This window comes from Saccopteryx bilineata, chromosome 2 (genome assembly GCF_036850765.1).
Source record: "Saccopteryx bilineata isolate mSacBil1 chromosome 2, mSacBil1_pri_phased_curated, whole genome shotgun sequence".
NCBI classification, from domain to species: Eukaryota; Metazoa; Chordata; class Mammalia; order Chiroptera; family Emballonuridae; genus Saccopteryx; species Saccopteryx bilineata.
The window spans coordinates 244,914,370-244,927,149 of NC_089491.1; the positions used below are offsets into that span (position 1 = coordinate 244,914,370).

The window sequence follows — 12,780 nt, forward strand, 5'->3', positions numbered from 1 at the left end:
GTTGCATAGGTCAGTTGGGAGGCAAGCAGACTGTGGGTTATGCTAATCCTTCACGGGTCTGTTAGCTTGTATGGCTGGGTGAGGTGCCCCACCCGCCCGGAGAAGTTCAAGCGTAGGGAATCTCGCTTTCGCGTGCCGCTCTTCAGGGCACAGGGGCGACCCTGAGACTCCGGTTTCGGCCCACACAAAGGCCTCTGACTCTGCCCCTCTGTCTGGAAACACGGGCGCCCACTCCCAGGGGAAACTCTCGCCCACTACCCGTGCTCACCGACCAAGATATCGGGCCGGCTGCCTCTTGCCCTAGGTGAGGTGCCCCACCCGCCGGAGAAGTTCAAGTGTAGGGAATTTCACTCCCGCACACTCCCCGTGCACCACTTTTCAGGGCACAGGGGCAACCCCGAGACTCCGGTTTCAGCCCATACAAAGGCCTCTGACTCTGTCCCTCTGTTCGGGAACACGGACGCCCACTCCCGGAAGAATCTCTCACCCACTATCCACGCTCGCCATATGGTCAGGATTTTAATAGTGCTTTTCTGACTAGTGCCTTTTACTTGCTTCATATAAGACAGTAAATCAGCCTGTAACAGACAATATGGGGACAGTGGAGGCATCAGAAAAGTTGGGAGGGAAAACAAAAGATAAGACACCAATGCAGGTTCAATGATTAAATCGACAAAAGATCAGATACAACAAAGTGTGGCATAGAAATAGTCATTTTAATGTTGATACAACAGTATGTTAGGAGACAACACATCAAATAGGGACATTTGCAATAGAATAGAGTATGTGGGACATAAAGGTCAGAAATGATCACGGGGAGTCAGGTTGAAATCTGTATAATTTTATTAACCAATTTCACCCTAATAAGTTCAATAAAATTATTTTAAATTAAAAAAAAAGAAATGATCACGGGGAGCTCCTTTCTTTCTCTTGGGGTGAGTGACCCAGGTTTCAGTCTCAGGCAAGGCTGCCTTCAAACTTGCTTTTCCTTTTAGTATACTAGATCAGAGCCTGATTGAGAGGCCCCGTAAATTCAGGCTGGGGCTAAGGATTCTACCATCACCCTCTTTTTAAGATGTTTCCTAATTAAGAAGAAACATCTATCTCCAACAGGTTTGACTCAATGCTGAGGCAGGGAGAGGGAAGGCATGCAGTATAGGTAAGCAAAACCCAAGCAGAATCAGTCAAGAAGGTCCCCAACAGTGCCAGCGCTCACAGTGCACCCCTGAGTCTCTCTGTTTGTCATCATGAGTTTATACCGATTCCAGTGTTGGCTTTCACCCTCCTCTCCCACTCTTCACCCTATCAAAGAACAGAAAACTGTATAGCTCACCCGCCTTGTCCTCACAAGCACATAAAATCTAAAAGTTAATGGACAAGGTAGAGAATTCTCCAATACAGATATTTTCTAACATCAGTGCTGCAACCTTTCATCTGGAGTGCATGTCACTTGTTTATCATGTTGTCATCCTGAAAGACCTGGAGGCAACGTACTGCCTTTGAACTCCTCTAAGGAAGGGAACGGGTTCTGGACCATGACACTTGGCCGAGTACCCGCTGGGAAAGGATCACCATATTCTCAGGGAACCTGAACACAGAGGCCAGGTGGGGTGGCCATTTACCTTTCTGACAAGAAACTGACAGGATATGTGTAAAATACAAAAGCACATTACAGCAGAAGAAAGGGGAAGGACAGCAGCATAAACAAGGCACTTGTTCTTCCTGTCGGTGTCCTCAGGGAGCAAAGATGGCAGGATCGACAGGTGATTTCAGAAAGGCCGTAGCAGCTTCCATAAGCACTTGCATGACAGAGCCTATTAGGAGGAGAAAACAAAAATCAGGGCTGAGGGACAACAATGAGGGGACGTGCCCCTGTCCCAGTCCCCCCTGCACCTCCCCGGTCACCTCTTGGTGTCCTGCTTCAGTCCCCCTGACTTTTCCTTTCTCGTCGCCCAGATTCCCTTCACTCTGCTCTGGCCCCAGGAACACTCAGCAGCAGTGAGATAATAAACATTCCAGAAGCAAATTCTCCACGTAGAGCCCTATCCCAGTATAATACTGACATAAGTGAGGAGCAAGAATGCTGCTTCCTGTCCTTTCACAATCCACGCTCCCCACCCACGGCCCTTCCCTCTTTATGAACACACCACCCCCAATTTAAGGTTGCACCTTCATCTTGCCAAGGAAAGAGCTAGCTGGGAGACCAGAAAGGGTCTGGACCATGATGGTCAGGGGAGAGGACTGTGTGGTTTCTCCCTGGATTACCCACTCAGACTGGACGCTCTGTGTGTGGGAAGATGCCTAGCTTCCTAAGGAGGGAAGGAGCTGGGGTGTTAGGACTGTGCTCCTACCTGCATGGAGGCGAATCCAGGCCACAGCTTTCCTCTCCAGAAGTTCCCACTCACACTTCATGTCCTTATGATTGGAATGCAGCCAGAGCACTGCCAGGGCTGTGGCCCAGGCTGAGGAATCCACACTCTGCACAATGATAGATGGAGACTTCCCTGAAGCCTCCACGTGGGAGCAGGAATCCCCCCCCCCACGGCGCCAAGGGAATGCAAAAACCTCCAGTCCCTCCTCACTTCCCATGCCCCAAACTGCTACTAAATGAGATTGCCTGGTCTCCCTTAACCACATTTAGGACTTGCAAGACCTAAGGCCAGGCCCCAAACCTCAGGGCAAAAATTCATTGAGTCCTAGGGCAGAAAGTTCTTAAATTTTAAATCCAGTGTAAGTAGCAGGACAGTGCTCCAACACCCCTACAAGGATGAGTCAACTATGATAAAAGAAACACATGCAGCCTGACCAGGTGGTGGTGCAATGGATAGAGCATCAGCCTGAGATGCAGAGGACCCAGGTTCAAAACCCCAAAGTCACCGGCTTGAGCATGGGCTCACCAGCTTGAGTGTGGGGTTGCCGGCCTGAGCGTGGGATCATAGACGTAACCCCATGGTCACTGGCTTGAGCCCAAAGGTTGCTGGCTTGAAGCCCAAGGTTGCCAGTTTGAGCTCAAGGTCACTGGCTTGAATGAGGGGTCACTGGCTTGGCTGAAGACACCTAGTCAAGGCACATATGAGAAAGCAATCAATGAACAACTAAGGTGCCACAACAAAGAATTGATGCTTCTCATCTCTCTCCTTTCTTGTCTGTCTGCCTTATATGTCCCTCTCTCTCTCTTTCTCTATCACTAAAAAACAAAACAAAACAAAAAGAGAGAAAGAAAATGAAGAATTACCAATAACCAGGTGTATTTCATCACCTTCCACACTTTGTAAAATCAAAATGACACAAGTCCTTCAGGCTTTTGGCATTTGTCCTGTAGTTAACAATACCTCAGAAGATTAAGTTACCTTGAAATTCTAGAACGTAATATATCCTCATCAGCAAACTTAAACACATTTTAAATAATTAGGTCATTTTAGTAATACTTCACCTTCCGTAACATCAATAAAATTTTGCTAACAGCTGGACTTCCTTCAGTAAGAAAAGGAACAATAATGTAGGTTCTGATGACAGACAGTCCTAGAACTGAACCCAACTCTGCAACTAACCAGTAAAGTAAACTCAGACACATACCCTTCCCTGGGCTTCAGTTTCTTCATCTATAAACAGCAACATGAAGAGGACTGGCCTTACTTCATTGTTGTAGTGAATAAATAATATCATGAATGTTAAGTGGCTAGCATAGTGCTTGGCATAGCGTAATTGCTCAATGAACAATTGTTATCACTAAGATGGTTGGCAGGGAATTAGTTAGATTAAAGAGAATTTTTCCTTTCCCTTTGTCATCCATCAACTCCTACTAGTTAAGCCATTAGTCCCTTGTTCTTTCGGTTCTAACCTATCCAGAAATATCCTTCAACCTCTGCTTATTAGCAATTTATTTAATCTATGGCCTCTGATAATCTCCTTCCTCAGGTGAGTCATGATTCACCACAATTCTCTTTACTGACCACAACCTCTCAAAAATATATATCCTCCTTTTTCTCTGCATCTCACCTTGATGGGAACTGCAGCCTGTATATTTTCCAAACTCATCTGTAGGACCAGGGCCAGACCGTCATTCAGGTCCCAGGAACCATCTGCCTTTTGGAGGGAAACCAGCTGTACAAGAGGGTCCTCTCCAGTGACTTTGGGGGAGGAAAAAAGAAAGAGGATGAGAAAGTAAGAGACCTCTGGCCCCTTGGCATACTTGAGCAAGAAAGGTCTGAATTTCAGAATCTCTAGCAGAGTGCAGAGTTAAGCAGAGCCTACCAAGATTCCCATTTCAGTCCTTCCCCTAGGGGACATGCATTTTATCTGTGACAATGTGGGCCACCCCAGTGACATACTGCCACTAAGAGAGCTGCACTTAAATATTCAGCAACAACAAAAAAAGACATGGCGTACTAAAAAATCCACATCATAGTGCTGTTTAAAGTCTTATCCAGTCCTGTTTAAATGACCCTTAAAACTTTAGGTGTATTAAAAAGAATTCTAGACAAGGCCCTGGCCGGTTTGCTCAGTGGTAGAGCATCGGCCTGGCGTGCGAGGGGTCCCGGGTTCGATTCCCAGCCAGGGCACACAGGAGAGGCGCCCATCTGCTTCTCCACCCCTCCCCCTCTCCTTCCTCTCTGTCTCTCTCTTCCCCTCCCGCAGCGAGGCTCCATTGGAGCAAAGATGGCCCGGGCGCTGGGGATGGCTCCTTGGCCTCTGCCCCAGGCACTAGAGTGGCTCTGGTCGCAACAGAGCGACGCCCCGGAGGGGCAGAGCATCGCCCCTGGTGGGCAGAGCCTCACCCCCTGGTGGGCGTGCCGGTCAGGCGCATGCGGGAGTCTGTCTGACTGTCTATCCCCATTTCCAGCTTCAGAAAAATACACACACACACACACACACACACACAAAAGAATTCTAGACAAATATAGCTTGAATTTTAATTATCAAAAATTTCAAAAGAAAGCAGATATAAAGGGAGCAGTTAGCAGTCTACGAGCAGTTAGCAGTCTACCTCAAAGAGTAATCTAGTGTCTAATGCCGGTGATATAAAAATTGCCTAAAAGCAAGCAGCCCAATCACAGGGACAGCTCGCAGGAGCCAGTCAAAGTCGTCTGTCTGTCCTGCTTGCCTGGAGAACCAAGTCAGATAATCTGGCATCTTGGTTTTTTCCCCCACATATTTTTTTAAAATCACAACAAATGTGACTGCTGGTCATGTTGATTACAACACAGCTCACGAAATGTAGGAAGTTTGAGGTTTGTAAATTCAGTTAAAAGTAATAAAGTAAAATAAAGGCCCCAAAATATAAAATTTATTTGAGTAACTTTAAACAGCTGAGATGCTGTACTAATCTGCAGTTGCTTTACATATGAGAGGAGAAGAGGAGTCCACAAGTCTCTCTTCTCTTTACTGTGAACATGTGAGTGGAATGGCTCAATTTGCTTTGGAAATAAGTGGGTACCACTTGACTATCCTGACATAAAGGACATAGGGCTACTATGTGACAAGGATGATAACAATCTAGGAAGCCTAAATAATCAAATAGCCATTAGACTGCTAGATAGTGCCTGGGGTTAGCATTAAGTCACAACAGGCCCCTTGAGATAATATATTGGAAAACACTCTGTAATATTTAAATGCCTGCAGCTTTTACTATTTCATCACTGAAACTAATAAAATCTATCACACATTTAAAAAGAACTGCTTAAAGATCACAGATTTTTTTAATTTAAGTGAGAGGAGGGGAGATACAGAGACAGTCTCCTGCATGTGCCCCAACTGGGATCCACCTCGCAATCCCTATCTGGGGCTGATGCTGTGCCCACCTAGGCCCATGCTTGCAACCAAGCTATCTTTAGTACCTGAGTGGGAGGCTCCATGGAGCCATCCTCAGCACCTGGGGTCAATGCACTCAAACCAATTGAGCCATGGCTATGAGAGGAGAAGAGAATGAGAGAGAGAAGGGGGAGGATGAAGGGAGGAAAAGTAGATGGTGGCTTCTCCTGTGTGCTCTGACTGGGAATCAAATAGGGACTTCCACACGTCAGCAGACACTCTACCATTGATCCAACTAGCCAGGGTCTCAATAAATTTTATTAACACCCCACAGTGATTGGTAGCACAGAGGTTTAATTAAATGCACCTGAGACCTGGAAGCCCTCTCTTTATTAGCTGCATAAGAAGAATAAATAGAGTGTAAGTGGTAACGATGTTTAAACAAATAAACGATTACACACCATAAACCCTTTCTGCAAAAATTGGAGCGACTAGAAAGAACTTGCCTGTAAGCCTATGTTAGTAGAATAGGCATCCTTAGAAGTAAAATGTACTTTGACTCAATTTGCCATGTACATGAGAAGCCCAGGGACTTGGAACACAGGCAGCCAAATGACTAAGGAATACCTTTTGGTGACAGAAAGTCATCAGACAGCGTTAGGAAGATCTGTCATCAAACCCAACTTGTGAAAGAATGACAAATACAGCTGGGACCTAAACAGGGTGACAGCTGAGTTCTGCAAGAGGAGGGTCCCAGCCTGTAGGTAAGATGTACAAGCTGAGATGGAGAGGAGGATAGTGTAACTAAGGCTCACCCCAAACTCCACTGGGTATGTTTCAGTGTCCTAATGCGGTAGACTGCTGAAGCTAGGCTGAGCCTGGAAAATACAGGGACTGGACAGATCTTACTCTCGGCCTGACATGTATCAAATGATTACCTCCCAGGCCAGGAAAGACACAGGATAACAGCACTGAAAATTAGTTCTTCAGTTCCCATAGATCAGAAAAGAGAACTGAGGCCCATCTCACCTGTATGGTGAGTTTCCAAGTTGGTCCTGTTGGTAGAATCATCAGCCCTTCCCATCTCAGGAGAGGTCTGTTTGAGAGACAGGCTTTTCTTCTTTAGTCCATAACCAATAGCTTGGTATTTAACTGGAGCTATATGTATGACAGACAAACATTGGTTAGAAAAAGTCACTGGAAAGATGCTCACTGAGAGAATACAGGCTCTTGTTCATCGTGGACTTAGAGGGATTGTAACCATTCTTGGGCTATGACATGCACAGTAGTAAAAAGTGCTCCTAGGAGAATGAGGCCTTTGTCTATAGATACTGGTACTGAGGCATCCAAAGCTCTCTGCTGTTGGCAAAGGACCCTGACAATTTGAGACATATCTGCTCCTTTCCATGTCAGCCTCAGTCACCATCTTTATTGTGCATTCTACTCAGCCCAAATTCTGCACACAGCCCCACCTTTCATATAAGTAATACAACAATTTTAATTTATGTAAATAAAATATCTTCTTTTTCTCCCTCTGTATCTATGACTAAGGGCCTCCCACATCTGATTACTAAGGAAAAAAATAATAGTGTGTGTGTGTGTGTGTGTGTGTGTGTGTGTGTGTCTGTTTTGATCCCTAGGGGAAAAGAAAGAAAGAAGAACAGAAATTCTAGATGTAAAAAGACAAGGGGGGATAAAGTATCTTTCATAAACATATACTTTAAATGAAGTATCCAAGTATCCAGGGCCCCTTGTTTTATGAGTTTCAATGACATAAAACTCACCAGCTCCAGCGCATCGTAAGTTCATAGCAGGAACAGAAGCACCCATCATAATTGGCCTTGGAATTTCCCTATGAACCAGGGGTCCCTGAACTGGCTTGTTGAGCTCCTTGTTGATGGCAATGAAAGCTGTGTGGGAGCTTATGACTCCACACTCAATGCTGACTCTCAACACATCTTTCTTATCATTCGCCGGAGTCTCCCCAAAACCCACGTCCTTGGTCTGGAGGAAGGATTTGGCAGCAAGGCGATGAATGGTGAAGCTAAAAGAAAAGCAATTCCTGTGACTTAGGGAAAAGCACACATGTGCTAGCTACTCAGAATCCTCAGAAGTTAGGGGCAGCACAGGGAGAGAAAACCAGAGAGGGGAGAGATGCGATCTGAGCGGCTTAAAAAGGAAAAGTGTTCTCGTGGACCAATGCCACCCCATTCAATTTAATTTCTAAAAATAAATAAATAAATAAATAATCAATAAAAAGGAAAAGTGATTTTAGGGAAATAATTGAATTCCAAATTAAGAGCAGGAAATCCCCAAGGATAGCAGGGAAAAAAAGAAGAAAGAGAAGGTAAGGGAAAGGAAGGGAGGGGAAAAGAAAGGTATAGAAAAGAGAAAGAAAGGAAGGAAAGAAGGGAGGGAGGGAGGGAGGGAGGGAGGGAAGGAAGGAAGGAAGGAAGGAAGGAAGGAAGGAAGGAAGGAAGGAAGGGAGGGAGGAAGGAAGGAGAAGGGAAGGGAAAGAGAGAAAGAGAGAAAGGAAGAAAGGAAGAAAGGGAAGGAAGGAAGGAAGGAAGGAAGGAAGGAAGGAAGGAAGGAAGGAAGGAAGGAAGGAAGGAAGGAAGGAAGGAAGGAAGGAAGGAGAAGGGAAGGTAAAGAGAAAGAGAAAGGAAGGAAGGAAGGAAGGAAGGAAGGAAGGAAGGAAGGAAGGAAGGAAGGAAGGAAGGAAGGAGAAGGGAAGGTAAAGAGAAAGAGAAAGGAAGAAAGGAAGAAAGGAAGGAAGGAAGGAAGGAAGGAAGGAAGGAAGGAAGGAAGGAAGGAAGGAAGGAAGGAAGGAAGGAAATAAGAAATGAGAACTGAAATCTCACTTGGCATCAGACTTGGGTTGTAGAGAAAATGTCACTTTATTCTCCAAACTCTTGCCCTGGAGGGTGTACTTAAGGCAAACTTCTCCTGTTGTCTCTGCTGGCTACAAATTAGAGAAGAGAGGAAATGATGGAAAGGAGAGGTCACCAAGAGAAATGTCAGAATCGGGGCCACTCCCCAACCCAACACATTAAAATTTCTGACTAGATACCCAGAGAGACTTGACAAGATGGAGAAGGGGATAGGCTGAATCCGTCTGGCCAGCATCCAGAGCAGAGTTCAGGGCAGTAGCTACTCTGACTAGAGAAACAAATAAGAATGGAATCTCACCGGCATTGTCCCAGTCAACTGCGCATAGATGATTAACCTCTGACCCCTAAAGATAGAGGTTTGCTCTGGAGAAAGCATGTTAGCAGATAGACCAGGAGGCAAACCCCAGCTCAGAGAAACGTCCTCTACTACAGGTTGCAGAGACCATTTCAGGGCCCTCAGAGCCTGGTAGAAGAAAGAGAACAGAATAAGCACCAAAATAATAATGCCAACAATAACTAATACTAACTGAACGTTTATTATGTACAAGGTGCTATGCAACACAATCATTGTATGCCTACTCCTTAATACTATAGCAGGATATGGGTGTTATTACTTTTGCTTTACCCAGGAGGAAGCTAGAGCAGAGAAAGTTAATAGATGTGAATGAAGGAAATGTCTGGGAGAAAGAGACCCTAGAGAACTAGGCATTAGATAAGAAATGGCACCAACAGGGAAAGAGGAACTTAGAAATACAACCAGCAGTGGAAGATGCCTTTCCCTGTGCATACTAATCACATGAGTATCCATTTACCACTTCTTCCAATCTACCAGACATATTACAATTGTCCTTCTTGTTTTCTTTGTATCATTTGCACAGAGGATAGAATATAGGACCAAAAGAGATCCTAACGTACACTCCTGGTCTCTCAATCATGATTCTTGGTCAAATTTTTTTAGTTTCTCTGTTTCTTGTCTTAAACACAAAGCCCTAACTTTTTCAGAATTTTGTTTTGGAGCTTCCAGCTACTAGAAAAAATGCCAGTTCTCCCGAAACTACAGTGGACCTCTTAACCATAAAGTCCAAAGCAGCTCCATTAAGTATATAGGCCAAGGCCTTGGGGACGGAAAGAAATGAATCCTAGAGGCAAACATTGTCTCAGCTCTTGCAGCTGTGCACGCCCTGCACCATACTCTCTGGATCACCACTTTGGGACACAGTGCCTGTCCCTCACCTTCGACTGTATCCTTTCCTTGCCAGTGATAAATTCCGCCATGCCCCCCGCTGCCCGAGCAATGCCTTTGATTAGGCTGGTGGAGGCTCCTTCTCCAATACCAAATGAGAAACACCTGCAATTGTACAATAGCTAGAAGTTAGAGAAAGGGACTAAAGAGTAATCAGTCATACATACATAATCATCAATGCATATTGGTCAAAAATAGATAGTCTACTTCCTAGGGGGGAGAGGTCGAGAAGCAGATGGTCACTTCTCCTGTGTGCCCTGACCGGGAATCAAACCTGGGACATCCACACACCAAAGGCGTAACAATGACCCTTTATTGAGCATATTCTGTATCTTAGAAGGTAAAATGGCTTAAATAAATGGTGCAATTTAATCATCACTGGACTCCTGAGAGGCAGGCGTAGGTTTCATTTTGCAGATGAGAAACTGAGGCTTACACATGCAAAAGAATGAAACTGGACTACAGTCTGTCCCCCTGTACTAAAATTAACTCAAAATGGATCAAAGACCTAAACAAAAGACCTGAAACAATTAAGTGCATAGAAGAAGACATAGGTACTAAACTCATGGACCTGGGTTTTAAAGAGCATTTTATGAATTTAACTTCAATGGCAAGAGAAGTGAAGGCAAAAATTAATGAATGGGACTACATCAGACTAAGAAGTTTTTGCTCAGCAAGAGAAACTGATAACAAAATAAACAGAAAGCCAACTAAATGGGAAATGATATTTTCAAACAACAGCTCAGATAAGGGCCTAATATCCAAAATATACAAAGAACTCATAAAACTCAACAACAAACAAACAAACAATCCAATAAAAAAATGGGAAGAGGACATGAACAGACACTTCTCCCAGGAAGAAATACAAATGGCCAACAGATATATGAAAAGATGCTCATCTTCGTTAGTTATTAGAGAAATGCAAATCAAAACTGCAATGAGATACCACCTCACACCTGTTAGATTAGCTATTATTAACAAGACAGGTAATAACAAATGTTGAAAAGGCTGTGGAGAAAAAGGAATCCTCATACACTGTTGGTGGGAATGTAAAGTAGTACAACCATTATGGAAGAAAGTATGGTGGTTCCTCAAAAAACTGAAAATAGAATTACCTTATGACCCAGCAATCCCTCTACTGGGTATATACCCCAAAAACTCAGAAACATTGATACGTAAAGACACATGCAGCCCCATGTTTATTGCAGCATTGTTCACAGTGGCCAGAACATGGAAACAACCAAAAAGCCCGTCAATAGATGACTGGATAAAGAAAATGTGGCACATATACACTATGGAATACTACTCAGCCATAAGAAATGATGACATCGGATCATTTACAGCAAAATGGTGGGATCTTGATAACATGATACGAAGTGAAATAAGTAAATCAGAAAAAAACAGGAACTGCATTATTCCATACATAGGTGGGACATAAAAGTGAAACTAAGAGACATTGATAAGAGTGTGGTGGTTACGGGGGGAGGGGGGAGAGGGAGAGGGAAAGGGGGAGGGGGAGGGGCACAAAGAAAACTAGATAGAAGGTGACAGAGGACAATCTGACTTAGGTGATGGGTATGCAACATAATTGAACGACAAGATAACCTGGAGTTGTTATCTTTGAATATATGTATCCTGATTTATTGATGTCGCCCCATTAAAAATAAAATTATTAAAAAAAAAAGAAATTGAGGCTTAAAGGATTTTTAGAACTCTGTCCAAGATCATATACCTACTAAGTGAGATGGATGCAATTTGAGTACTGCCCTGTTTGACTACATGATCCCCCTGCCAAATCATTATATATTAAACTGATTCTAGAAACAGAGAAGATAAAATAATAGGACTACATCCTCATTATTTTAATAATCAATCCAAAAATGGGTTAATAAGGAAGTGGGAGAGTTAGGAAAATACAGACACTCTCATCAGCTTGACTAACATTGTTCTGGAACCATAAGTGCCCTGGCAAGGCTAGTCTTAGGGGGAAAACAGTACCACTGCTCTTCTAACCTGGGAATTCTCTCCCTGCCCTAGTCCATGGGCACCAAATGGCTTTTTAATCAATGTGGCTTCCCATTGGTAATACTAATACAAGCTATTAGTGAGAAGGGGGGAGACAGAGAGACACCCTGACTGGGATCCACCCTACAAGCCCCAATAAGGTGATGTTCTGTCCATCTAGGATCATTGCTCAGTTGTCTGGCAACCAAGCTATTTTAGTGCCTGAGGCAAGGCCACAGAACCATCCTCAGCACCCAGGGCTAACTTACACGAACCAAGCCATGGCTGCAGGAGGGGAAGAGAGAGATAGAAAGAGAGAAGAGAGAGAGGGAGAGGTCGAGAAGCAGATGGTCACTTCTCCTGTGTGCCCTGACTAGGAATCAAACCTGGGACATCCACACACCAAACCAACTACCACTGAGCCAACTGGCCAGGCTTAATACAAGCAATTTTAGAAGGCACAACAAGGATAGTTCTTGCTATAAATTAATACCCTATGATTTTGGCTATGTATCAGTCATTTTTGGTGTGTATTTTTTTTCCATTGATTTGAGAAAGAGAGAGGGGAAGGGAAAGGGGAAGAGGGAGAGAGAGAGAAAAGCACCAACTCATTGTTTCATCTAGTTTTTCCATTTAGTTGTATACTCACTGATTGCCTCTCATACGTGCCCTGAGCAGGGGTCAAACTGTGACCCCTCTCTATCCACTGAACCACCCAGCAAGGGCCTGTATTGGTCTCTTTTGAACTGGGTTAGTGTGAATCATCACACTGTCTAGTGCAGTGGTTCTCAACCTTTCTAATGCTGTGACCCTGCAATACAGTTCCTAATGTTACGGTGACCCCAAACCAAAAAATAATTTTGGTGGCTACTTCATAACTGTAATTTTGCT

General features: G+C 44.3%; 1 protein-coding gene across 3 annotated transcripts in view; it reads right to left on the minus strand.

The window, feature by feature from the left end:
* Window positions 1-695: 695 nt before the first annotated feature.
* Window positions 696-12,780, minus strand: part of VWA5A (von Willebrand factor A domain containing 5A) — a 38,212-nt gene continuing 26,127 nt past the window's right edge. Inside the window, exons 12-19 of one of the 3 annotated variants that reach the window (XM_066259788.1) lie at window positions 9,876-9,990; window positions 8,941-9,105; window positions 8,613-8,713; window positions 7,536-7,795; window positions 6,781-6,909; window positions 4,000-4,130; window positions 2,352-2,478; window positions 696-1,814 (exon numbers count right to left, since the gene is read on the minus strand). In XM_066259788.1, the coding sequence (XP_066115885.1) occupies window positions 1,735-1,814; window positions 2,352-2,478; window positions 4,000-4,130; window positions 6,781-6,909; window positions 7,536-7,795; window positions 8,613-8,713; window positions 8,941-9,105; window positions 9,876-9,990 (1,108 nt within the window). In that variant the 3' untranslated portion in view covers window positions 696-1,734. Of the gene's footprint in view, window positions 1,815-2,351; window positions 2,479-2,550; window positions 3,058-3,235; window positions 3,317-3,999; window positions 4,131-6,780; window positions 6,910-7,535; window positions 7,796-8,612; window positions 8,714-8,940; window positions 9,106-9,875; window positions 9,991-12,780 lie in introns of those variants that run through there. The other 2 variants (XM_066259790.1, XM_066259789.1) reach the window with 2 other exon arrangements.